At 37.7% G+C, this 24,935-nt stretch overlaps 1 protein-coding gene across 2 annotated transcripts in view; it reads right to left on the reverse strand.

Annotated features, from left to right (window-relative positions):
- Positions 1-1,393: 1,393 nt before the first annotated feature.
- The window catches only part of LOC136883371 (septin-2), a 139,413-nt gene continuing 115,871 nt past the window's right edge, over positions 1,394-24,935 (reverse strand). The window contains exons 4-9 of one of the 2 annotated variants that reach the window (XM_068229692.1): positions 23,931-24,096; positions 23,540-23,690; positions 20,693-20,858; positions 20,454-20,610; positions 19,833-19,914; positions 1,394-11,192 (exon numbers count right to left, since the gene is read on the reverse strand). In XM_068229692.1, coding sequence (XP_068085793.1) covers positions 11,049-11,192; positions 19,833-19,914; positions 20,454-20,610; positions 20,693-20,858; positions 23,540-23,690; positions 23,931-24,096 — 866 coding nt within the window. In that variant the 3' untranslated portion in view covers positions 1,394-11,048. Of the gene's footprint in view, positions 11,193-19,832; positions 19,915-20,450; positions 20,611-20,692; positions 20,859-23,539; positions 23,691-23,930; positions 24,097-24,935 lie in introns of both variants that reach the window. The other variant, XM_067155644.2, reaches the window with a different exon arrangement.

The raw sequence follows: 24,935 nt of genomic DNA on the forward strand, positions 1-24,935 counted from the left end.
ACCTTGATTTACAGTTTAAACCTTTCAAGTGCCATGGATAAAACTATTTCCGAAATGTATCCAACAAGGTGCATTTACAATGTTCAAATAATGCACTTGGATAAATCACTGACAAACATAACCTCATGCAACGAAAGAAAAAACACAAGATTTAAAGACGAAGACAAATTATGCTGGCTCCCCTATGCAAATGCTTTATTTTTTTGGATTAATGTACTGTTCGCGTTTTTTACATGCCTTGTAGTTGCACGGAAAGTGCCAGACGCCCTTAAAACATCATGGCTAACCGAACTTCCATATGATGAGGGGAGGAAGTTCCTGGCTTCCATGTGCATTGCAACACAGTACAATGACCCCCACCCTTGTACGATTTCCCGGCTGGCACTTCTTTAAAACCATGAAACCGTTTGGACTCTGCATTTAAAAACAACAATGCAGTTTCATCAGCATTGACAATTGTTCAGTGTATATGAATTGATTATATGAGTCACGCTTTTTCAACTGTCAGCATCGGCAGTGTTCGCGGATTCTGCTTCTCCGTACACTGCCTGCTATGTGATATTGTGGCGTTCCTTAAAGCGCTAAATACAAAAGAATATTGATTTCACTCGAACTTAGCAGTTATGAAGCACACTGTAGACACACTGAAGTGAGTGAAAGTGCAGAAAGCTAGGTACCCCTGCATGTTCTGGAAGATGCATTCTGTCTTGACATGGATAAATTTTGAATTTAAATTACCTGTAACATGCTGTTGTTTTAAAATGTAAAGGAAGTTTCGAATTTAAAATCTGAATTTCCACATCAGAGGTAGGTCTTCCTCTCTTTTGAACTTTGTTGCATAATTCGTCAACCATCCCATCGGTATTGGGACCGGCATTGCTCTTCGCATTACTAATTATTGATATTTCAAACAATTAAATGAACAGTGAAGAACAATGAATGGTAAACTGCACTTCATCAACAACTCACCTGGAAAACTACATAAAGACTGCTCTCTGTTCAGACAGGAGCAAGTAAGGTGGTAGAAAGGAAACTGTTTACTACTGCAAAAGGTGTTCAAGAAAACCTGGTCTCCACCCAGGAAACTCTTTTGAAAAATACCACACTATGAAAAACTACAAGAATTAATGTATTTTTTGTTCTAACTGCAAGTGTATAACATGTAACATAATTATATTTTGTGCCAGATAGTTTTGCAGTATTGACTTCGTGCAGCTGTTCATATTGTAGACATTAATTCGGAGTGGAGCAGGAAGCATGCACTAAGGGTAATGGAGTTCTAAAGGTTAAAATAGAGCTGGAGTTCCAAACTAATGAGGATTTTTCATCTTTCGCATCTTGAGTAAGACCAGGTTTAACATAGTTTTGACCAAATGAATAACAATATTTGCAATTCCACAAAATGCATTTATTTACACTTATTAATAACATACTGAGGAAAAGTGTATATCTTATAAATATCGTATATACATAAAATTCTAGCAAACATTAGCAAAACCGTTCATTAAACATTTCTAGAAAACTCAACCAAACACTAACTACATCAACACTGACAAGTTGTCCAGCAGACATGAATAGAGATAGTGCAGTGTGGTGAACTTTTGTACTTAAGAATGATTATATACATTGTTGTAAAAAAAAGTTTAGATTAGAAACTTAAAATGTTTGTAGCGGTATCTGAGTAGACTGAATTTGAATTGGGAACTCTTGTCCAGAAACAGACCTTTCCTTAGCAGATAATTACACATTTTATATCAGTACTATCACCGCAAAATCCCTTGAGTGCCAGCATTTATCATATGAACATTTAGAAGTGTTGCTAGAAATCTCAGCCTTGATTAATTAACACTTTTTTGAATGTGACAGTTCTTTCTGCATTTGCTAGATTGTATTAATGGTATGTTTTTTTTTTACATTAGCAGGAATCTAGAGCTTCCTAATTTGCAGTCCCTTAAGTGCGGCCAGTATCCAGTATTCGGGAGATAGTAGGTTCGAACCCCACAGTCGGCAGCCCTGGAAATGGTTTTCCATGGTTTCCCATTTTCACACCAGGCAAATGCTGGGGTTGTACCTTAATTAAGGCCACGGCCGCTTCCTTCGCACTCCTAGCCCTTTCTTGTCCCATCGTCGCCATAAGACGTATCTGTGTCGGTGCGACGTAAAGCAACTAGCAAAAAAAAAATTTGGCCACTTAGAAGTGTCTTGTAGGTAGTTTGCTCTGAGATAAGATATGTGGTAACCCAAAAGTCTGCTAATTTGACGAGGCGATACTTCACGGAATATTGGAGGTAGAGAGATAATAATTCACACTCGTGATTGGCGTGACATGGGGTTTACGGACACCAAAATAAAGAACACAATATGTCCAACAGATGGCGCTTGACAGCAACACATCAGGTACAAATGGCCACACATGCTTGGCATGACATGGGTTTTATTGACACCGAGAACGAGTGCACAAACAGGCCAACAGATGGCACTGGACAGAAACATGTCAGTGATGCTGCACGAGACCTTTGTATGGTATAAAAGGAGTTGTCGTGAGAGAGGGCATTAGATGCGCCTGCAATCGCAGCATATCGGCGTTACCAGAAAAGACACTGTTAGTGAAGCTTTATTCACTTCATTTTGGTGTCAATAAAACTCCATGCCATGCCAATCATGAGTGTCAATTATTACCTCTCTGCCTCCAGTATTCTGTAAAGTATTGCCTCGTCAAATATTAACGGACTTTTGGGCCACCCTGTATTTTCTTTTGAGGGAGTGACAGCTGACTTTGACATACAGCATAGTATGGTTCAGCCTTATGTTGGCTTGAAGAACAAGAAATAAGCACAGTTTGATGTATCGAGGGAAGATTGTGGCATTGTTTCTTATCTGACAAATGCAAGCCCTTAACAGTAGTTTAATGTCATAAAGCCAACAGGAAAAAGAGGTGGTGTAGGGTTTGTTCCAATTACAAAACCAAGAAGCAGACTTTTATTGTGTGTGCATTACCAAAAAGGATGGCATTTCTGTATTTCAGGGCATAAATGTGAATTTTTAAATGTGATATAATAATTTGTTTCATTCACTACTTGTAGTTAGTAAGTAGTCTTTATCATGGCCATTGTTTTCATGAACTTCTTTTAAGATTGCAAAATATCACAGCCAGTTTAGTGAAATATTGTATTTCTCCCAGTTATTACTTGTTCTGTTTCTAGTTAGAGTATTATTCTGAAAGATTCTGCTTAGAGGCATTTTTGGACGGATAAACATAAAGATAAGTTTCAGAAGAAAATGCTCCAAAAAGGAATGTTTTTCTTAATTACTTACTTGCCCCTAATTATGCTTAAATTTTTGGTGTACTAAAAGGGAGAATGAAATGTTGAACAGCTACCAAGAAAAGAATCGAGTGACTTTAATAGCTATTGAATTATAAACATTTATCTGACATTGCATTTTTATGAAAATGGGTTTTTAACATAGAATTATGCAATTCTAGCTGACACTCATGAGGTTAATATATAGGCCAATTTGAGCCGTCTCCAAGCTGAATCGCAACTAAATTAGTACTAATGTATGAACCAACAGCAGCAAATGTTTACCTTTTTTTTTTTTTTTTTTTTTTTAGTATTGAAGTGAAATAAAAGTTGAGACTTTGTTTGTTAATCAAAATTTTGCCTACTCAGATGATTATACAAAACCGTGAAGTAAGGAAACGGAAAGCGCTGGAATGAAGAGTCAAAAACATTTCTTTAACAATGGTAAAACATTTTTCAAATCTGAAATAATCTTCAGTTTATATAGGGTTGCTATACCTCTCAGCTTTTCTTGTACATTACCAGATTACAGTCATTATCCCAGTAACCCAAAAGTCATTTTCGGGACATATGAATGCTCACTTGATCAAAATTGAAAATAATACTGGTTTTTGGTTCATGTAATGGGACATTAAAAGTATTTATGCACATGTTTGTTATATGAATTACTGTATATCAGAACTTCCTCAGCTGAGAATAATAAATTGACAGTCCAAGATAAGTGGGTACAACATTTTAGATCATTTATTGAGAACAATATAGATGCATCAACTTTTCCGACTGCAGTTGAATTTGTCCCGTCTTCCTGGGGCTAATGCTTCAGTTGAGCATATGTTTTCACTTGAATTCATTTTGGAGCAACAGAAAGGAACAGGTTAGATATCAACACAGTTAAGGTGAGTGTAATATTTAAAAACATTTCTCAACCTTACCAAGTATGTAATTTAAGCAAAAGGCTCTAAAAGGACAAAAAAAAGATAAAAATGGATGGAACCACAATTCTAGGAAGTACTCCTATTGCAAAAAATGAAGTGGTGAGGATAAGCCTGGCCCTTCCTCACTTTAGCCAACAAAACAAGAGTGCTTCCTGACAATATACTACATTCATTATTATAACTTTATTTTTTTACATTTGTTTTGGCCTTCTATAGACCACGCTTAGCTTCTGCTTCTCTGCTTCCTGTCTGTTCTGCTCCCAAAACCTCTTCATATTTTGACTTCTAGCCTCCCTCTGTCAGTCTGTCAGAGTTCGTTGTTATTATTATTATTATTATTATTATTATTATTATTAAATTAGGAAAATTTTAAGGCTGAGGAAAAAGCTAATTTAATTCTGCAGATAGAGAAAACGTTGATTGTAAAATGTTGCTGATTGTTTGGTTATAAGATGCTAGAGACACAGCTTACCAAATCCATCATAAATAATAATAATAGTATTTGTTAATTTGGAAATTTTTTAACTCCCTGGTGACACTTCCGATGCTACGCTCTACACTGACAGAAAATACTAGGGCTTTGTTTTATTTAAGGCGAGATGGGAAGCATTGTAACATATCAACACCTGTCAAAAGGGGTTTTCAACATCTAATAAGTACATCAACCAAACTTGTTACTTATTTCATAAAGCTTTCATTTGCATGGATCAAATTGCTTTGGAGGTAGATATGGAAAAGCTTGCCGCAGATACCAGGCACATGAGTTTTCCTAAAGCTAGAAAAGAGCTGCGAGAAAGAATTTCAATCCTCACACTAAGGGAAAGGTGTCATTCTTTACAAGGAGTGTATGCCTGCTAATAGACGGGTGAACAGATCCCAAAACAATAACCACTGTCAGCGTCCACCTCCATAGCGTAACGGTTAGTGCTATTAGCTGCCGTCCTCGGGAGCCCGGGTTCGATTCCCAGTACTGCCAGGAATTTAAGAATGGCAGGAGGGCTGGTATGTGGTCAAAATGGTACATACAGCTCACCTCCAACGGGGGGGGGGGTGTGCCTGAAAAGAGCTGCACCACCTCAGGATGAGGACACGAGTTTACTTTTACCACTGTCAGCGATGCCACAGGGAGCATGAAACACTTGCACATGTTTTCGGTCCTTGCTCTAAGAGAAAGAGGTTTTGTTCACAAAGTAGTCTGTGGAATGTTAGAAACAGGCAGCACAAGGTGTATTGACACGACAGCCATCAACCCTGAGACAAGAATAGGTACTATCGTAGACCCCACCATCCAAAGAAAGTCATATCTTGGAACAACATCTGATGTGCACTTTGGAAAATGCTCCATTTATAATCCAACCATCCCTTACTTCAAGTCAAAGTATCAACTTGATAACATTAAGGTCATCGGTTTCATGATCCGTGTGAGAGGTACGATCCCAAGTTACATCGCAAAGTTCTGGAAGGACTTCCATCTGGACAATGCCTTTGTTCTAAGAACTGCAATTGCTGCTCTAAAAGGCTCAACTGTAATATTACTCAATCATTTCAATGGACCCTAAACCACGAAGTATTTTTTAATACAATTTTCCAAACTGTTATCTTTAATTATGAAATCATAGTGTTCAGTAGACTGTCTCACAGCAATCTCTGAATGGGGAAAGCATACTGTTTGCTATCAAGAAACATGATATTTAATAATCGCTACAGAGTCAACAATACTTTCCACTAAGGTACAAAGGTTTCTCTTTTTTATCCCTAAATTAAACGACATGGTTTGCCATCAATCGATGAATTGTTCACCTCTCTCTGAACGGATACCAAACGGTTTAATATACACTTTATTGTTTTAAATATAGCAACCCTAAGTTAACTGTAACTTATTTTTTGAATTGTAAAGAAAATCATCTTAATATCAAACATTTCTATGGAGTCATAAAATTCCACCTGATAATCCTGAAAATTACAAAATCACACTTTAACCTTCTCAGTTATGTCACCTTATAACCGGATAACTCTTTGCTAACAGAACAGTCTAATATGTAGAAACCAGCACATTTAGTTATAAAATGAGTTGCAGAATGAAAATTTTAAAAATATTTGCTTCAAAAAGACACGTATAGTAGTAATATTCCTCCAGTTACAATCTTTCATCTTTGGTTCAAGTGATCTTGCAAAGGAAGGCCTACCACTGATCATTGAGTAATGCATGAAAATAGTTTATAGCATGTAGGAAGAGCTCAACCCATAGCAAGTCTAAAGTTCTGTGAATTTATAGAATAGAAATTATAAGACTTCCTGTTAAAGCACCGGTCAGCTACGCACACAAGCTTGCTATATAACAACTAGGGAAGGTATCAGTCTGTAATGAAAATAATTTACTGTAAAGTAACCCAAATTTGTGAGCTAAGCTGCTACAATGAAGTAGAGAAGAGAATACTGATGGGTTAATCTGGAAATTGTGGCCAATTTTGGCCATTGATAATTTAATTTTCATATGGCTTTTGTGCTGTGAACTATGGAAGTTTGAATGCTATACTCATTGATCAGTTCAGGGCAGTTCCTTGTTATAGAAGTAAAATCTTGCACTGAACAGTCTTGTTCATAAACTTCTTTGCTAATTCTCAATTGAGATTACTTAATTTTTTAATAGATTAAATTACAGCCTTAATCTCCTTTGCTTGAGCAATATCCAAGTACAAATCAATGTTATGCAAGACTCAACTTCTTTACCATAATGTTATCATTGCAGGATATAGCTGATGTTAAGTTGGCAGTGGTTGATAGTGTTGGTTCAGAGAGAGAACTTCTTGAACACAAGATTGCAATGTTATATTTTTAAATGTGTGAAGGAAATTGTAGGAGGTTTCTTATATGCATAAAATAAATGAATAGATCAAAGATTCACTTGCCTGTGAAGCCCTTGACTTCACTTGACTTGACCAGACAATGGAAGGAATGAAGATTTTCATAAGAAATTGAAGGTTATCCCAATCACACAAAATCTGAAATGGCGTATGGCTTTTAGTGCCAGGAGAGTCTGCCAGGACAAGTTTGGCTCACCAGATGCAGGTCTTTTGGGTTGACACCCGTAGGCGACCTGAGCTTGGTGGTGGTGGTGGTGGTGGTGGTGAAGATGACACGTACACCCAGTCCCCGTGCCAGTGGAAGTAACCAATGATGGTTAAAATTCCTGATCCTGCCGGGAATTGAACCCAGGACCCCTGCGACCAAAGGCCAGCATGCTAACCATTTAGCCATGGAGCTGGACACAATCCACAAAAAATGTGGAAATCATGCCTACAGTGGTATGGATATGTACTTCGCAGTACTGACATCTCAGTAGCAAGGACCATCTTTTGACTGAATAAACAGGGTTTGCCAGCATCAAGGACGACCACAGACAACGTCTCACAAAACCCAACCCTCAGGATGCTATCAGTTGTCTGAAGTGGAGTAAACTATGCAAAAATGTAAGCTCCACGGAAGTGGGAAAGTACAAAGAAAATGGTGACTATTCTTGAAAGTAAACATAAGGGAGATGAAATAACAAGGAAAATTTGTCATTGAAAATTAGAAGATTTAAAATAAACATGTTCTCCCTGAAGTGCATTTATTGTGCTCTTAACTTGTTAGTATGTATTTTACATTTTGTACCAGTAAGAGTTTAAACAAGAAAATATAACTTCTGAATGAAACATTTGTACTTAAAAGTCATGACTCCATCCTTCACACATCAGCACAGACATCACAACCACACACGTTATACAGATTTTGCTCATTTAAACAATAAAATCTCTTAAATATTGAAGAATTTTCTTACAGGATATTATTTGGTTTATATCTAGTAATGTTTTGTGCGTAAAAATTTAAATTTAATTCTTGCTAGTGTATATTTTGTCCATTTCAGCTGGTATCTGCCTGTATACTATACCTAACAATTTTTAGTCTTTCAAAATTCTGCCTATAGAGATTGATGATAGGGGCATTTGAAAAAAAAAGGCCATTTTGCAGCTGACACTAATGTTTCTTTTCTTTGTAAATGAGTTAACAGTATTATTTTAAACACATTCATATATTTTAATTGATCCTCCTGCTCCAAACAGAAATTGGGCCAAGTGGCCTGTTATTGTCTCAATTCATATTTTAGCTGGGTATCCAATGGAGTGACTTCCTCGGGGCTGGTATTTTAAGATCTCCTTGGGAATTCTTTCCTTTGGCCTTCTGTTGACAATGCCCCTTCCACTTCTTTGATGCTTTAGTGTGGGTTCTACATCAGTTCTTTCATCTCTTCCTCATTCCTCTTGTGGTCCCATTGTGCATATCCTGCTCTACGTCTTACAAATCTCATTTGAACAGCAATAGTTCTGATTTAGTTTCTTCTGATTTTCTATACTTCATTGCCATGCAAGAGAACTAGTTTGTAAATGTGTAGTCTTGTGTTACCTGGACTGAAGACCGTTTCATTATCGAGTTTCTAGAACCCAGGGTTTTGGTCAATTTTATGGTGTTCTTATCAATGTCTAGAGTGTTCATGTAGATTGGGCAGTCTCAACTCAGTGCCTTATAACGTCATAACAGAGTGCCCCACTTTCAGATATTCTAGAACGGGTGCTATGCTGACAACGTTAGCAGTGCCGGCCTGTTGCATTTGAGATGATTGTTATTCATACTTGAGCATGTTAACATTCAATATACCATGTGTTAATTTCAAAACTTCCTCCAAACAAAAAAAAAAAGGAAAGTCATCTTCGCACAGGCCATGAAAGCCCTTGGAGGATCGGAATGTAAAGTTTTCCACTAACCTAGTACTCGCTTCTGGTGCAAGCTGAGTAAACCTCAGGGTCATGTGCCTCTCCAGAAGTGGAAAGCTAGTTTCTTAAATTTTTTTACTTCCTGACGGGGAATTGAACTCGTATCCTTTTGGGTGAATCGAGCATGCCTTTTCCATCTTGACTAAGCAGTCCCTTTTCAGAACTTCCCACCTTGAATAAATTTCATGGTTCTTACTGAGGAAAAGCACATCAATTTAGGGGAGGTACACAAAGTTCACTCAGCAGTGGTTTCGAACTTCTCCATCAGAAACTAAATTGACACATTTTACCTGAATATTTTAAAAAAAAAGCAAGAACCATTAAATTTATTCCAGGTGGGATGTTTAGAAATGAACGCACTGTATATTAGAGGCATGTCTGTCTGTTAGGTCATCAGCCCAGAGGCTGGTAGGCCCTATAAAATCAAGTGATTGAATATTTTGGACTTCAACAGCTATTATTATACCAATTATATTTAAAACATATTCAACAATTTTATGAATAAACAATATTTTAAAATTCAATCCCATTCTTTCATTATTGTAATACACAAGCCGACATCTCACACCAGCTACACGTGAGTGCTGTTGCTGTACCGTAATAAACAATTGTGTCTCAATGCCCACTTGCTAGCAGAAAATGTGCTGACCCTGCCCTCTACCTGCTTTTTTTTTTTTTTTGAGTCGAGGCTGTATGATGTAGATTATTAAAAGCAAAGGTTAGAGGTTGCAACCCTCTATACACGTATGTTTGGTTTCCATTCTGATTGTGTGATTTGAGCTCTTACTACAGTTACCTCATATCCTGTAACATTCCTATTAAGCACTATACTATACCAAGATTTTCTTCCCCTGGTTCTTTTGTAATTCTTTTGTCAAATCATTCTTGAAAATGACAAGGCCCTTTTATCAATACATATGAATACATGAACACCAGATCATCTCTATTCTCCCTATGGTTGGATGTGGTTTAATACATCTAACAGCATCCCCTGCCTGTCATGGTGAAAAAAGGGGAAACCCCAGCAGCTCTCATCTGAGGAGTGTTGTTGGTGACCATAGGGCCTCTCTGGCACTAATTTCACTTACTTGGGCTAGTCTCCTATCTGACCTCTCTTGGTCAACTCTTGTTTGCTTCTTACCCCATTGATATTAAGTTTGCAAGACCTAGGAAGTCTTCCATTTTCATGCCTTTCATGGCCCTTTCTTTTTTTAACCTTCATTTTTTAGGGGTCGAGGTTCGTAATTTTTTCCTACAATAAATGTAAACATGGTTAAAACAGTAATCACCACCACCATCATTCCTATTCTCAAAAGATGTACTCTATTTACACTGAAGAACATTTGTGTATCATACTGGTATTAAGATTTTCAATCATTTGAATTTTAGAACAGTATAGCTACAGATACCTATACCTTTTTACTATCTTTGATGACGCCAATGTTTATTCATTGTCAGTCTTATATTTTCAGGCATAACTACAAATTCTCCATAAATGAACAATGGATGAAAGGCAGTATATTCAAAGTAGACAGATCCAAGCAAGAAATTATACTAGATCATAACTTGGGATTTCCCTGCAGATAAAAGTGAAAAACCCACAAAACTCACTCAATATCAGCAAAAGAGTGAAAACTATATCTGCAACAAATACAATTTTCAATTAGAAATGTGTGTAATCCTAATACAAATTTTGCCTGTCTCTGTAATGATGGACAGTTTCATTACTATATTTATTTGTTTCACCAGTAGAAGTTGTTACAATGGAGCATCATCTACAGTAAATTTTGTACTTAAAGTTGTTTTGAATGCAAGTTGTCAGCCAACAACCACCTGTTAAGCAGGAAAGCTGCTTGGAACATACATTCTGCATTTCTCCAAACACTTGCAAGATCTCTTAATAAATGAGGCATGTTGACTAATGTACATTCAAGTTACTCTCTCTGAACCAAAACACAACTGGTATTGTCTATATATGGACCCTGAAGTATGGAGTTGTATCACACGTTGACGACGCTGTCTCTGTTGATATCCCCATCGCTCTTACTGGAGGGACTAGACAATTGACCTCCAAACACTGGACCACGACCCTTTGCTTTCAGTTTCTCTTGCATTTGTGTGAGCATATCCTGCATGCGGCGAATCTGAAAGATAATAACAATTCATGCATTAACACAGTGAACTACTGTTATAGAAATATACTCTTCTTCGCTAAAGCGAAGGTGTTTAATCTATTGTTTCCAAGTTTTAAAAGTTGAAGAAGAGAAAGAATCTATGGATTGTTATGGTGAGGACTGTATAATAGGCGTAGCAAGGCTATTTTGACTGTTTTATTTATGTATGTGTTCGATGTTTGAGAGTACGTCTGTCTGTTCTGACTACACAACCTAAATAAAATAAAATATTAAATTTAGTCAGGTCAGAATATATTCTGCTACCGTATGCGATAGTAGACTGTACTACCTGTGATTGTCTGGCCAAAGGTCTGGTGGTCGATAACAAACCAGGCAAATTAATGGAAAACCAATAGCTGCAAGCAGAGGAGTTTTCCCATAGAAGACTGAATAAGATGAGACCTTTGTGTGGGAAATAACACGCAAATTCATCAGCGGCTGCCTTTCAGTGAGGGAGGGGACTGCAAAAGGCTAAAGGAGACCACCCTGAAAGAAAATCCCCTAGTACATTAGGCCTAGCAAGTCAGTACGTGAGTACAATGCTTTCAAAACGAAAATGAGCCTCGGAAAGAAACATATTCTGAATGTCGACAATACTTCAAGTACTCTTGGAACTAATGACGATGTCATGTCCAATGTTCATTCAAGATGCACAAGAAGAACCGATCATAGAAACAAGCTTCGGATTGGAACCTTAACCACTATGACTCTAACAGGAAAATGCAACGAAATCACGGATTTAATGAAACATAGAAACATTCACATCCTAGGGCTAAGTGAAACCAAATGGAAAGGTTGTAACACAAGAATGTTTGAGGATGGATATAAATTATACTGGAGTGGTAATCCTGCAGTGGCGAGGAATGGAATTTGTTTTATACTCCATAAAGACATTGATAGTGTAACAGATGTCTCATTCATCAATGAGAGATTAATCAAAGCTAAAATATGCCTAAATGGAGAAACTCAAAACTGTGATCCAAGTTTATGCTCCCCAGCAGGGTTGTAGCGATGACCAAAAAGCAAGCTTCCTAGAAAAAGTAGAGGACATCATTGATTAAGAGAACATGATATTTGGGGATTTTAATGCCCAGGTAGGAACTGATAGGTCAGGTTATGAAGGAATGATTGGTCCATATGGATTTGGTAATAGAAATGAGGAGGGTGAACTTCAGCTTGATCTATGTACGCAAAATCAACTTCTGGTGAAGAACCATGGTTTCACAAACGGGATAGCCACAAGATAACAAGATACAGCTGGGATGATCAGTGTAGATCAGTGATAGACTTTATCATCACAGGTAGGTCAAGTGAATAAAAGGTGCATGATGTAAAAGTGATACATAGTGAGAGCCTTGATAGTGACCCTAGACTCCTCATTGCAGACCTAAGAGTCACCAAACCTATTATCAAAGTAAATAAGAAGAAAAACCATGAATGAAAGAATGGAAATTGAAAGATCTGGAAGTCAAACAGCAGTTTCAAGAAGAAATAAGGACTTAAAATACCAATAACAGACACAAAGAAAGGTAATGAAGAATGGAATGATTCTGAGGCAAGTCTGGTTGGTTGTGCAAATAAAATATGTGGAAGAACAAGCAGAAGAGTTAGAGAGAAAAGAACATCTTGGCTGAATGATAAAGTGAAAGAAGCCATAACGGAAAAAGGAATAGAGTCAAAAAAGTTCTTGATGTGGCTAAGTCTGACAGAAGAATCAACAATGACCAAATAGACAAAAATAAATTGGAAGTGATGGCAAAAGAATATAGATACAGGAAGTTGGAAGTCAAGAGAATTGTACGGGGAGAGAAAGAGGAAAGTTGGGAAGAATTTACAACTAAACTGCATGAAAACAGTAAAGGGAATATGAAAATGATATATGGAATAGTAAAAAGTAAAAGATCAGATAAAGAAGCAATTACAGCTCTGGAGACAGCAGATGGAAATATAGTTCACAATATGAAAGATATCACGGATACAATGGGACAGTATTTTTGACAAGCTCTTAAATGGCCCTAATGAGATCTTGGTTGAGGATGTAGGACAGAAAACAATAGAGGAAGATATCCCAATTATATGGACAGAAGTAGAGCAAGCTCTCCATATGGTGAGAAGTGGTAAGTCAGCAGGAGCTGATGAAGTTACAGAACAATATGGAAGGATAATAAAATACCTGAAGATTGGACAAAAGGAGTGACAGTTCCTACCTTTAAGAAAGGGAGTAGAAGGAAAAGTGAAAATTACAGAGGCAAGAGCCTCTTATCACATGGCCTTAAAATTATGGAGAAGATTATTGAAGCCAGAATAAGGGATGTTCTAGAGCCTATCTTAGAAGAGGAACAACATGGCTTTAGGGCTGGAAGAAGCACAACAGATCTGATATTTGTTTTCAGGATGTTGGCAGAGAAACACTGGGAAAGAGGAAAAGACCTAATTATTGTGTTTACGGACCTTGAAAAGGCGTAACATAATGTTCCTAGATCAACTATTTGGAAAAGTCTTAGAAAACTTGGTGTACCGGAGTACCTTATTAGGAAGATCCAAATGCTATATACTAAATGCAAAAGCTGTGTCAGTATTAGAGATGGTCACTCTGAATAGTTCAATACAACCGGAAGAGTACAACAGGGAAGTGCCTAATCGCCTCTTCTACTCATAGCAGTTATGGATACCATTTTAAAGGAACTAAAAGGAAAAGGTAATAAAGATCTTCGGGCTCTGGTGTTTGCAGACAATGTAGCAATATGGGATGAAACAGAGGAGGGAGTATAAAATAATCTGAATGCATGGTGTAAGAAGTTTGATGATTATGGAATGAAATTGAACCCAGTAGCACTGAAAATCAGCAGACATAATAAAGAATGCAACATAAAAATACAGGACCACCAAGTTGAAGTAGTACACCAATTCAGATATTTAGGAAGCATAATGGCTAGTAATAATAGAGCTGAGGTAGAAATAACGAACACAGTAACCAAAGGCTCTAACTTTTACAGTATCGTTAGACACCTACTATGGGATGAGAAGGTCCCACAAAGAACAATAATGACCCTATACAAGTCATATTTCATTCCCATCCTTACATATTCTCTGGAAGCCAGCACACTAACATCAAAGGATTGTAGTAGGATTCAAGCCTGTGAAATGAAATTTCTTAGAACTGCCCTCCAAAAGATACGACTTGATCACGTGAAAAATGATGAAATCCGATCTAACCTAGGTCTAAATGAATCTATGGAGGAAAGACTTAAGTCATCTATACTTAAATGGTTTGGGCATGTTAAACGAATGAATAGCACAAGGTTACCATGTGTTTATTTGGAAAAGAGAATAATGGGTAGAAGACCAAGAAGAAGATGAATGGACCACCTGAGGGAAGACATTGAGAGAAGGGGATGGAATTGGGAATCTGTCATGGACAGCAAAATCTTTTTGAATAGGCAACTTTGGAAGATGCTCGTTTTCAAACACCCTACCCAGCTTGCTGGAAGGGCAAACTGATGATGATGATGATGAATATTAAATTCAGAATTAGTCATGTACTGTTCGGAGCTCATGTGTTGGCCAGTGGGGGTGAAGTGGAGAACGGGGGGAATGCTTTTCCCTCCACACAGACTAGCTGCCGTTACCATAGCAACCTCCTTACCACTAGGTAGCGGAAAATACTGGCCTGCTCTTCAGACATTGTCTGAGTGACTTTCTTGGTGTCAAATCAGTTCGTATCTGCACTCTTATTAAGTTACTACTATCACACAATCTTGTGGTTTTTTGTTTGAGTGTGCGTAGATTTTTATGACTCTGTAGATAAATTTTCTGCTTTCATTGTGTCTACTGTTCACAAGAAGTAGAAAATAATTCGTAGTGAAGGTAGGCAAATAATAGGAAACTTTGTTAAGCAGTGTAATCGGGAAGCTAGAAGAGGTAAAAATCAGCATCATAACCTAAGTAATCATGTTTGATTTTTAAGCCATCATAATTAAATTAATGTTAATAATAATAATAATAATAATAATAATAATAATAATAATAATAATAATAATCATAATCTGTACCCTCAGCTACATGGTGCAGACATTTGAACTTCACATCATTTAGGCGATCATTCTTGATAATTGTGACTAATTTCCAGTTTTCAAATTAGTGATCTATACTTTCTGTATTTTCACAAGAAGTGCAAATAGGATAACAAGTAGTTCTCAAGAGGCTAGGAGTAACACCAAACAATTACGCAGCAGAAAGTAAAATACACCAACGAGCCATTATGGAACGTTCGAGAACATTTTAAATCCAATATCACATCAAAAAGTGTTTCATCAACAAGTTTGTTCACGAACAATTTTACCCCATTGATAATATAAATTAATACCAATTCATTTTATAAATGTTACTCCAGCAACGAGAACAAGTCTATCGACCATGACAATTATCAACTGCAGAAAATATTCAATACTGTTATGAAGTTTTAATGACAATTATACAAGTTAAGCAACGGGAATCAACACAACTAGCCAGATTTCAAAAGTTTTTTTATTTTATTCTTATTTTTAAACAATTTTAAAAGATGTTCACCAGATGAGTTTCGGCGATAAAATGTTTGGACTGAAGAAGATTTTAGACAAAAAGTGTTAACTTAAGACATAATTTTATTGTTGTGTGACTTTTAAAATGTTATAAGATTGTCAATTAGTTTTATAGGAGTAATCTTGAACCAAAAGAATTGTTTTATGATCTTACACAATCTTAGATTAACGATAGTTTGGCTGATGATGCACACGAAAAGGAGCGAAACATGTACCATGTAAACATCATAATAAATATGTAAGTTTGTAATATATTTTTATTGTATTGAAAAGGTGGCAATTGGCAAAAACTAAAGGAATTGTATCACAATCATTGCTAGTATCCGTGCTTGAGGTGGTCTAAAATAGGCTGTTATCTGGGATGGATCATTTCTGAAATGGACAAATTTTCAATAATTTAATATGTGCTATTTGATAATAGTCATCCAAAAACATTTGCATAAGTTTAGAAGTACTTCACGGTGTAACACTTTCTATTTCTGCTAGTGTAGACAAGTTCTCTCCGCATCAATCCCAGTTTTTCTACGTCCATTTCTTCTGAGCCACCAACAGGCTAATTTCTCCTGCCCTTATTCATCAGGAGGATGGGCTTCGGCACTGACTGAATGGCCATCTTGACGGATCTTTAGTCTTAAAGTAGGGGGTTTGGGAAAGAAGCTGGATAAACAGAGGAAAAGGGAAGACACAAAAAGATAAAGATTAATACAGATGGTAAAAGAGTAGGAAAACAGGACAAACAAAACAAGAAATGGAATGCAACGGGTCAATATAAACAAACAACATCCATACATCATCATTATAGACCTCTATTTGCAACTATTGCTATGGCCTCATTTCGTTCCATACCTCTTATCTTTAAATTGTTAGAAACTGAGTCTACCCATTGCCGTCTTGCCCTCCCTCTACCCCCTGTACCCTCCATTATTCTCCTAAGTAACCTAACCTTCTCCATTCGTCTCACATGACCCTACCACCAAAGCCGGTTATGCGCACAGCTTCATCCGACGAGTTCATTCCTAACTTAGCCTTTACCTCCCCATTCCGAATACACTCTTGCCATTGTTCCCACCTGTTTTTACCAGCAATCATCCTCGCTACTTTCATGTCTGTTACTTCTAACTTATGAATAAGATATCCTGAGTCCACCCAGCTTTCGCTCCCATAAAGCAAAGTTGATCTGAAAACAGACCAATTTAACGATAGTTTCGTCCGGGAGCTGACTTCCTTCTTACAGAATACTGCTGATCGCAACTGTGAGCTCACTGCATTACCTTTATTGCATCTTGATTCAATCTCACCTACTATATTACCATCCTGAGAGAACACACATCCTAAATACTTGAAATTATCTACCTGTTCCAGCTTTGTATCTCCAATCTGACATTCAGTTCTCTTGGATTTCTTACCTACTGATATCAATTAGTTTTAGAAAGGCTAATTTTTATATCTTACTCATTGCACCTGAAAAAAAAAAAAAAAATGTAGAAGTGATAAATCAAGTTGCAGAATAAACCATGTGTATTCTCCTTTACTTTTTTGTCTCTGCTGGGAAATAGCGTTTGAAATCTATGCACTTGTATTTAATTATTTCGTGTGTGATAAAATCACATTACACTATGCAACAGGGAAAAAACTTTTTTCACAAAAGTAGGTGTACTTTATGTATTTCTGCCTCCTGAATTCAAAAATAACACTTAATATCGTATCACCCACAGTTTTGACACAAAACATATACTTTGTTTATAATTATATCATATATTGAAGTAGTACATATATATATATATGGCACACGAATCATGCTGAACTAGAATACAAGTTTAAACCAACAACATATTGAAATATGCACACAGTGAACAGATTCATACAGAGAATGTGGTAAAAACATGCACTAACGTAATTCATTCCATGCTTTGTTAGTTGTCATGGCGTGGCCCCTGCTTTTCCTCTTATGGGACATTTCTGTGTGCTCACGGTGAAGCTTCCAGCAGTAGTCGCCCATCATCCAAACATCCCAAGTTCCCTGGTATCGTCGTTCCATGTCCTTTATATCCTGATGGAACCTTTCACCCTGTTCCTCACTTACAGCACCCAGGTTTGGAGGAAAAAAGTCAAGGGGAGAATGTAAAAAATGTAACTTCAAACTCATTGAGCATCCCAGCATTTTCAACTTCGTCAGCATGTTCTGCACTATGTCGACATACTCTGGTCTGCGATTGTTTCCCAGGAAGTTTTGAACCACACACTTAAAGGCAGTCCAGGCTTCTCGCTCCAAAGCATTCATTGAATTAAGGAAATCTTCATCTAGCATTACTTTCCGAATATAGGGACCATTGAACACACCCTCCTTCAGCTTAGCATCTGACAGGTTGGGGAACTTGTTACATAGATATTTGAAACAGTTGCCACACCTAGGTAATGCTTTGACAAAGTACTTCATTATGCCCAGTTTGAGGTGCAGAGGTGGCAAGAGTATTCTGTCTCTTTCCACTAGAGGGTCACACTTGATATTTTTGTCCCCTGGAACCAATTCCAACCTTCGGGGCCACTGCTTTTGCTCCCAATGTTTGTCACGAGCATGACTGTCCCATTCACAGATGAAACAAGGAAACTTGGTATAGCCGGTCTGTTGTCCTAGAAGCATACCCAACACTTTCAAATCGCCACACACCATCCAATTGGGATTCTCATAATGAATGGTAGTACGAAGCACCTTCATGTTGTCGTATGTTTCCTTCAGGTGCACAAAATGGCCGACAGGTATTGGGGCATGCATGTTACCATTGTGCAGGAGAACTGCCTTCAGGCTTCTTTTAGATGAATCAATGAACAGTCTCCAGTCACCAGGTGTGTACGGAATGTTGAACTGACCCATCAAACCTACATCACTGCAGTACACTAACACATCATTTTGAGAAAAATATTGCGTGAATATCAAGTCCCTTTTTCTATAAAATGTAACGGACGTTCCGGGTGCTAAGAAATGTCTTTCGCGCAGTCTTGACCTGAGGAGCTCTGCTTTATCCTTTGACAGTCCCAGATCACAGACTAAATCATTTAGATCTGGCTGAGTGAACAGAAGAGAGGCCTCATCTGTGCCTACTTCAAAGTCAGTATCATCCGTCTCCTGCACGGCATCCTTGTCATCACTGTCATCCGTATCTAATGTCTGCGGAGGCTGTGGTATAGGTAAATCCGGGCTATGTGGAATAGGACGAATATCTGAGCGAATGTTGTTCGGATACTCAATAGTCTTCTTGTTTTTCTTGTTGAAACCAGCTACCTTACAAGAGCAGAAGTAGCAGTCGTCGGTATGATCCTGTTGCTCTCGCCAGACCATAGGGATGCCAAATCGTAATGACTTCTTTCCTGCCACCCACCGTCATAAATTTTCTACACACACAATGCACACGACCTGTGGAGCCCATGGTTTATCGATGTCGCCGAGTTTCACTCCGAAACAGGCATGGTAGACCTTCTTCACGAAAGTAGTAATGTTTCTTCGGTCCTTTTTCACCACGAGTTCACCACATATAGCCTATAACAAAAACTGTTAGGAGAGTTTACACAACCTCGGGTAGACATTCTGCACTAAGACTAACACTACTTCCTTCCACAAACACAACACAGTGACGGAAAGGCAGTGTCCTTTGCAACGTGACAGTTCGCTACGTGCCACTAGGAACGCAAGTGTTGAACAGTTGAAAGCGATGTACTGCTTCTAAGCTTCATATGGTGTTTTCATGTCTATTATAATAAACACTAAAACCCCATATGAAGCTCAGAATATCAATCAGAATATTATTATAATACCATTAAATTTCATTACCATTAATTACAAATTTATGCGATTTATGCAAAAACTGTTGATGATAAGACGTTTTCAGTATAATTTTCGAATTCAGGAGGTCGAAATACATAAAGAACACCTATATTTTCTAAAAAAGGTTTTTGTGACCTTCAAATTTGTTGCATAGTGTTATTTTTTATACCATTCCAGTTCATCCCAACCTGGATATAAAGAAAGCCATACCTCTTCATCTTTCTGTAACAGGAGACGGTCTGTGTCAGAGATACCAGTTTCAAATTGTGGCCCTGAGTCTCTCTTCAGCTTGCTAGAACAGAAAAGAGAACATATTATTGGTTTTGGATAAAGAAAATCTCTTATTTAGCAAATAATATTGAACTATTTTGAATTTAGAAGTTATGTACATCTTGGTCATTATTCCTATACACTTTTAGTCAGCAACTAAATTCCTCTTTGTAATCAATGAAAACCACGAGCAACATGGCATTGTAACCAATCCGTAAGAGCTATTAATTTGTCCACCAGTAGTGGTGATTGTAGATAACTGCAGTAGTGCTCCCTTTTAGCAAAAATAGAAGATTGTAATTGATACACAGATGTCAAAATAACATTAACTGGAAGATTATTTTAGCACTTGATGCCATGTTATCATTAAATATAAGGAAATGTGATAGGGATCCTTACATTTCTCTTCCTGCCAGAAGCTTAGAAAGGTTTTGAACAGGCACTGGTAGAGATCTTTTTCTTTCTTACTGTTAGCAAGTCAACACTAAAAGCATAACTTCCACAAATTCTCATATAATTGATTATGTTGCAATGAAGTATTACTATCGTTATTATTACCACCTGCGTTCTCTGCTGGCTTGCTGCGATATCTGGGAGATGCACTGTGCTCTGAAGTTCTCGTAATGCACATCTTGAGTTACGTCTTTCAGGTCTTGCATGTGTGTCGAGATGAGCATGGTGCGTAGTTTGATGAAGTCGCTGTGCGTAGGATTCTCCACTAGAACATACGATATGTAAGATATAACATATCTATCAATTAACCATACGGTACCCTTATGTAACATCAACATGATACTGACCTTCCACGACACCCCATGGATACTGCCGACCACGCACCTTCCTGCCTCCAACCTCAATCATAGTATTACTGCCCACTACAGCGAATGGAATGCAGGCTTTCAGTTCTCGATCTTGTTGTTTGAACTCTTCGTCCTCGTCACTGTCACAGTCAGGAAATTGGTAGATCTGTAATGCAACATCATGATTTCTAACTTAGTACGGTACTTAAGATTATCTCCGATAGTTGAAATTACTATGTGAGAAAATTTGAAGTGAACATGTGACTATCTTATGAATAAAACTGACACTGGGTCAAAGGTTTTCACTGTTAACAAAAAGAAAAGCAACTGGGCTGTAAAAAAATATTAGTTATCGCTCCTCAAAGTCAATGGTAAGCGTTCTATCACATTACATATGCCAGAATGGTGAAAATGATTCATCCACTTCTATTTTTCACTAATCAATTCAAATATGATGGTGGTCTTTGTATTGTTCTTGCTACCTATATTTGGTACCAATTTCAGCCTTCCAAATGTTGAAGTTTTCTCAGTATTGCTATGGAAGGTGACAGAACTCGACTAAGCGGTATGTTACAAGTAGGAGGAAAGCAGCTTTGAGCGCAGAAGGCCCGGTGTGAATCAGCCAAGAGGGGTGTCAAGTGATTTGGACGCAACCACAACACAAAGAGTTGCTTTGCATCTTGAACACAATTAGTCCATTTCATCTAACAAGAAAATTCTCCCTTTCCACTCACATCAAGTGTTGAATGTTACAAGAACTTGTATAGCTGTACACTACCGTTTCATTTATTCACTAAGGAATTTTAAGATCCCTTCATCTTAGGATAGTTTTCAAGTGGCATTTCATGAATAAGAGATCTTTTATATCAAGAGATGTTAAATAGTGACAACGAAGAGAAAACCAAAGACTCTTTAGACTTTTAGACCTTTTATCTAGTCGAGGACAAGTTGTTTTTAATATTGTGTTTTAGTTATGTAACTTGTGTTTTTGTGTATATTTTAACTGTCATTCAAGATCACACTTGAAGATGTTTTCTATGCAAAATGAAACATGCACGGACTAAATTAAAAATAATGTGATTTGAATCTAAGAAAAACCGTAAGATTTTAAAGTGGTGGAAAGTGGTGTTATTTATAAGCAGTATGTTCTGAGCTGTCAGTGGAGAGATGGAATGGAATGGCCGTAGGTGGATAAGATTAAATGGAGTTTTTAAAAGCAGGAAAGATCATGGATAAATTTGGAATTCAAGAGGAAAAATTAATGCAAATATTCATTTGTAGGAAGAATTAGGTTAGGGATTGGAATATTTTATCAAGGGAGATATTTAATAAATTTCTAACTTCCTTGAAATCATTTCAACATTCCCTGCTTGATATTCATTCCTGTTAGGTTTCCTCCTTACTGACATCCCTTCTCATACACACAGCTACATCCGTCAAGTTCATTCCTTAATTTAACCTTTCTCTCCTCATTGCGACTGCCCGCCTGCCATTGTCTGTTTGTAACAGCAACCACCCTTGCTACTTTCATATCTTTTATTTCTAGTTTATGAGTAAGATATCCTGAGTCTACTCAGCTTTCACTCCCATACAGCAAAGTAAGTTTGGAAACAGAGAGAGCTGTAAGGATAATTTTGTCTTCTTTCCCACACATTACCATTTGTTGCAACTGCGAACTCTCTGCATTAGCTTTTCTACACTTTGATTTGATATAAGTTACTATACTACTATCCTGGGAGAGCATACATCCAAAGTACTGTTCCAGTTCCTATTCCCTATTTCATATTCCTTTTAGGTTTCTAACCAGCTGGCATCACTTTAGTCCTGGAAATACTAATTTCTAAATCATATTCTCAGTAGAGTCTGCCATTTAAGACCAGGTTATAAGAATAGGCCAAAACACTAATAATAATGGTGTGTGGCCTCCGAAGAGGCCGAGTGCAGGTCTTTCGAGTTGACGCTGCATAGGCGACCTGCGCATCTATGAGAATGGGGCCCTACCTATGATGAATTCTAATGCTGAAGACGACACACACACCCAGCCCCCGAGCCATTGGAATTAACCAATGAAGGTTAAAATCCCCGACCCGGCCGGGAATCGAACCCGGGACCCTCCGGACCAAAGGCCAGCACGCTAACCATTTAGCCATGGAGCCGGACGGCCAAAACACTGAATGTGTCAAATCTTTTATTTGTCAACATTGTACAACAAGAAGTAGGAATTGATTTATTCCTGCCATTCAAAAGATCCGACTACCTCTGCCAAGTTTGAACCGGAGATCTTGCGATCCACAGGGCAGTTGTCAGATTGTCAACATGAATCCCTCTCGTTGCCAGTAAAGTCCATACATGAAATTTGTGAAGTGGCAGTGAGAAAAAAATGCCTTCTGCGCAGTGAACATCTTTGCTGGGTGGTTCAGTGAGTAGTTGACATGAAAGGAGCAGAGTAACATCTGGACACTATACATTTGGCTGTTGGTCTTGAAGAAGAGAACTTGTCCAAAAGTTAAAATAAAGTAGGTTTCGTAGTGAAAATAAAAAAAGCTGCATACTAATATTTTTTTCATTTTCAGTAGCCTAAGAAAAGTCAGGTACTAAGTACAACACACCAGAGTTTGGTGCATGTTGTACAGTTCTGCATTATTCACGAAATGGAATGAGTGATGCTCAGAGCAATCTTAACTCACCTTGTTCCTTCTTCAGACTAGCTGGGAGAAAGAGTAAAGGAAGCACTCCCAACTGATTCACGTGTGACCATGCTTTTTAGATTCAGTGTACACACTTTGAATGACAAACCAGAAATTTCCTGCAAAGAAGGATACTGTGGAGATGTAAAGTTTTACTCACTTGTATTTTATGGTCCTCTATATCGGCCATCACCCTCTCCTTGAGCCGCTTAACTTCAGCCGCTGTCAAGGTGTCGGCCTTGGCAATCACAGGTACAATATTCACCTTACGGTGTAACCGGCGCATGAATTCCAGATCCATCTGACGCAACCTATTCAGAGTAATATTATTATGCGTTGTTAAGAGAAATGTCAAGATATCACTTATGAGAAAATTATCACTGAAGTGAAGAGTGAAATAAACATCATTGTAAAGCCCTTATTGTCGTAACTACTTGTGCAATTCTTGATCATACACTCCACTTTTACAATACAAATTGCCTGTCTTTATTAAGACAAGATTAAAATTCGATAAATGTTTCATCCTTTATCAGGACATCTTCAGTACTTACCCATGCCCGTATGGAGGTATGAAGTAGAGACAGCAGTGAACACGATTGTCCTGAATATTTCTTCTGTTGACCCCACTCTCGTCCGTGAAGAACTGTCGAAACTGTTCATCTATATAGGAACAGCAGGCATACCAACTCTCTTCACAGTTGACGGCATCACCAAAACCTGCAAAACAAAATGTCAAACTAGAATTACAGCCTGATAATGGGCACAGTATGAACATTTCTATACTCTCGATTATGGAGAAAAATAAAGGAAAGTATTAGTGGAACTTGTGTTAGGTTTAAAAATAGTCTTTCTACCAGGGACACCCCAATGTCAATCCAAGTTTTAGTTTGAAATTGTCTTTACCTTTTGACAATGTTAAACATGATAACCTTATACAGCAGCTGAAACATATTGGGCTTCATAGTAGAGATGTGAAAATCATCAAAAAGCCATACTGGAACCAAACCATCCGTATTAAAATTAGAGACCACAATACTTAAGAGATCATATTAAAAGGTGTGAAACAAGATTGTATCATCTCCCCAATCCTTTTCACTTTATACTCTGAAGCTAGTTTTTGAATTGCCCTTGATGAAATTGGTAAGGGAAGCAAATAAACATCTGCTACCCAGATGACACCGTGATATTTGCTGACAATTTGGAAAACCTTTGATTACCGAGCTCAATAGCTGCAGTCGCTTAAGTGTGGCCAGTATCCAGTATTCGGGAGATAGTAGGTTCGAACCCCACTGTCGGCAGCCCTGAAAATGGTTTTCCCTGGTTTCCCATTTTCACACCAGGCAAATACTGGGCTGTACCTTAATTAAGGCCATGGCCGCTTCCTTCCCACTCCTAGCCCTTTCCTGTCCCATCGTCGCCATAAGACCTATCTGTGCCGGTGCGACGTAAAACAACTAGCAAAAAAAAAAAAAAAAAAAAAAAATAATAATAACCTTTGATTCCTTTTGATCAGCATAAATGAAGTGAGCTAGGAGTTTGGCCTTAAAATAAACATT

This window comes from Anabrus simplex, chromosome 11 (genome assembly GCF_040414725.1).
Source record: "Anabrus simplex isolate iqAnaSimp1 chromosome 11, ASM4041472v1, whole genome shotgun sequence".
Classification (NCBI taxonomy): domain Eukaryota; kingdom Metazoa; phylum Arthropoda; class Insecta; order Orthoptera; family Tettigoniidae; genus Anabrus; species Anabrus simplex.